Source organism: Chelonoidis abingdonii, chromosome 11 (genome assembly GCF_003597395.2).
Source record: "Chelonoidis abingdonii isolate Lonesome George chromosome 11, CheloAbing_2.0, whole genome shotgun sequence".
Lineage (NCBI taxonomy): Eukaryota > Metazoa > Chordata > Testudines > Testudinidae > Chelonoidis > Chelonoidis abingdonii.
Window position 1 is genome coordinate 15,540,471 of NC_133779.1, and position 1,803 is coordinate 15,542,273.

Sequence of the window (1,803 nt, forward strand, 5' to 3'; positions counted from 1 at the left end):
GAGTAGGATAGGGTGGCGGGGGATGGGATGAGGTGGGGGATATGTGTGCTGGGGCAGAGATCAGGGGGATGGGATGGGAAATGGGGGGGGCAGGAAGTGACCTTTTCCCCCTCCCCCCAGAACTACGATATGCCCTATGACCCCGAAGAGACAGCTCGACTGCTCCTGGGGCAGATGGCGGGTTACACCCCCACAGAGTATCCCCTGCGACCCCCCACTGCTGGGTAAGCACCGTGCCCCCAACCCCCTACAGCCATGGTATCGGGGAGGGGGGACTCCCACCTACAGCACATGTGGTCTAGAAAGACCTGACCCAGGAGAGGGATGAGGTAGAGCTGGGGGGCTGGGAGCCAGGACTCCTGGGTTCTCTCCCAGCTCTGGGAGGGGAGTGGGGTTTAGTGGTTAGAGCAGGGGGGCTGGGAGCCAGGACTCCTGGGTTCTCTCCCAGCTCTGGGAGGGGAGTGGGGTCTAGTGGTTACAGCGGACTGGGCGGCTGGGAGCCAGGACTCCTGGGTTCTATCTCCCACAGGAGGCAGTGGGGTTCACACATACTTAGCCCCCTCATTCTCTTTCTCTTCTCCGCAGGGAGGAATATGAAGCTGGCAGTGAGGAAGAGGAACGACCCCTCACCCACAGTGAACTGAGAGACCGCATCCTCCGGGAGGTGAGTGGGGCCTAGTGGTTAGAGCAGGGGGCTGGGTTCCCTCCCCAGTTCTTCCTGAAACAAGCTATCTCGTTTGCCTCCCCACAGGTGCTGAGCAAGGAGGAGACACCGTCCCCCAAGAAGACCCAGTGCACTGAGCTGGGGGGGCTGCGGGTGGTTGGGGGGGCCCAGCGCCCCGTGGAGGCCTGAGGCCAGGGCTGGGGTTGGAGCTGGGTCTCCTCTGGCAAATAGCATCCCAGTCAGACTCCTGTAGTGTGTGCTGCTTCCCTCCCCCCACACCACGGTCCCCTTTTTCTCCACCTTCCCCCCCAACCCTGTGCCCATCAGCCCTGTCCTGGGGCTGGATTCCACCTCTGCCCCCTCTATCATCCCATCTGCCTTCCCAGACTGCCTGTCGCCCTAGATCTCAGGGAGCCGTGGGGGAAACCCCCAATACTGATGCCCCCGCACCAGATCAAGCTGCCCCCATTTCCATCTGCTGAAGTGGCCAGTTCCTTTGGCCCGACAGCAGGGTGGGGGTGTCAGGCGAGGTGAGACCCTTCCCCCACCCCCAAAACCACACCTCCACTCTGGGAATCTTGTCTAATCTCCAAGTCTCTCCCGTCAATCAATCATGGATGGAAGCTCGTTAATTTCACACTCTGAAATTGACATGCTCCAGATGCGCAATTCCCCCCCTGCCCATGCACACCATGTCCCCCTCATACAACAGCCAGATGGTCCCCAAGGAGCATGCCCAGATGTGGAGAGAGGATGCCCCCTCCTGGTGAGATGGAAATTTTTCCTCCCCCGCCCCCGAACCGAGAGAGGGCAGACCCCCAACCCCAAAGTGGAGGGTGCTGCATGGGAACCAGCAGTGGGATTGTATCAGTGGAGGGATGGAATCCCTAATAAACTCCACAAGTTTGTATTGTGTGAAACAGTGCTGCCCCCTGCTGGGCATTTGTGTGAGCTCCCCATGCCCTGGGATGCAGCCCCTCTGGGGTGGGGCACTGGGGCTGGTTATCTTGAGACCCCTCGCCCAGTGCTGGGATGTGGCCCCTCTGGGGTGGGGCATGGTTATCCCGGGACCCCTTGACCAGGACTGGGATGTGGCTCCTCTAGGGTAGGGTCCTGGGGCTGGTTATCTGGGGATCCCT

At 60.9% G+C, this 1,803-nt stretch overlaps 1 protein-coding gene across 1 annotated transcript in view; it reads left to right on the top strand.

The window, feature by feature from the left end:
* The window catches only part of ODAD1 (outer dynein arm docking complex subunit 1), a 19,556-nt gene extending 17,989 nt beyond the window's left edge, over nt 1–1,567 (top strand). Inside the window, exons 14-16 of the mRNA XM_032793042.2 lie at nt 121–224; nt 586–664; nt 752–1,567. Of these exons, the coding sequence (XP_032648933.1) occupies nt 121–224; nt 586–664; nt 752–853 (285 nt within the window). The 3' untranslated portion in view covers nt 854–1,567. The remainder of the gene's footprint in view (nt 1–120; nt 225–585; nt 665–751) is intronic.
* Nucleotides 1,568–1,803: the final 236 nt, after the last annotated feature.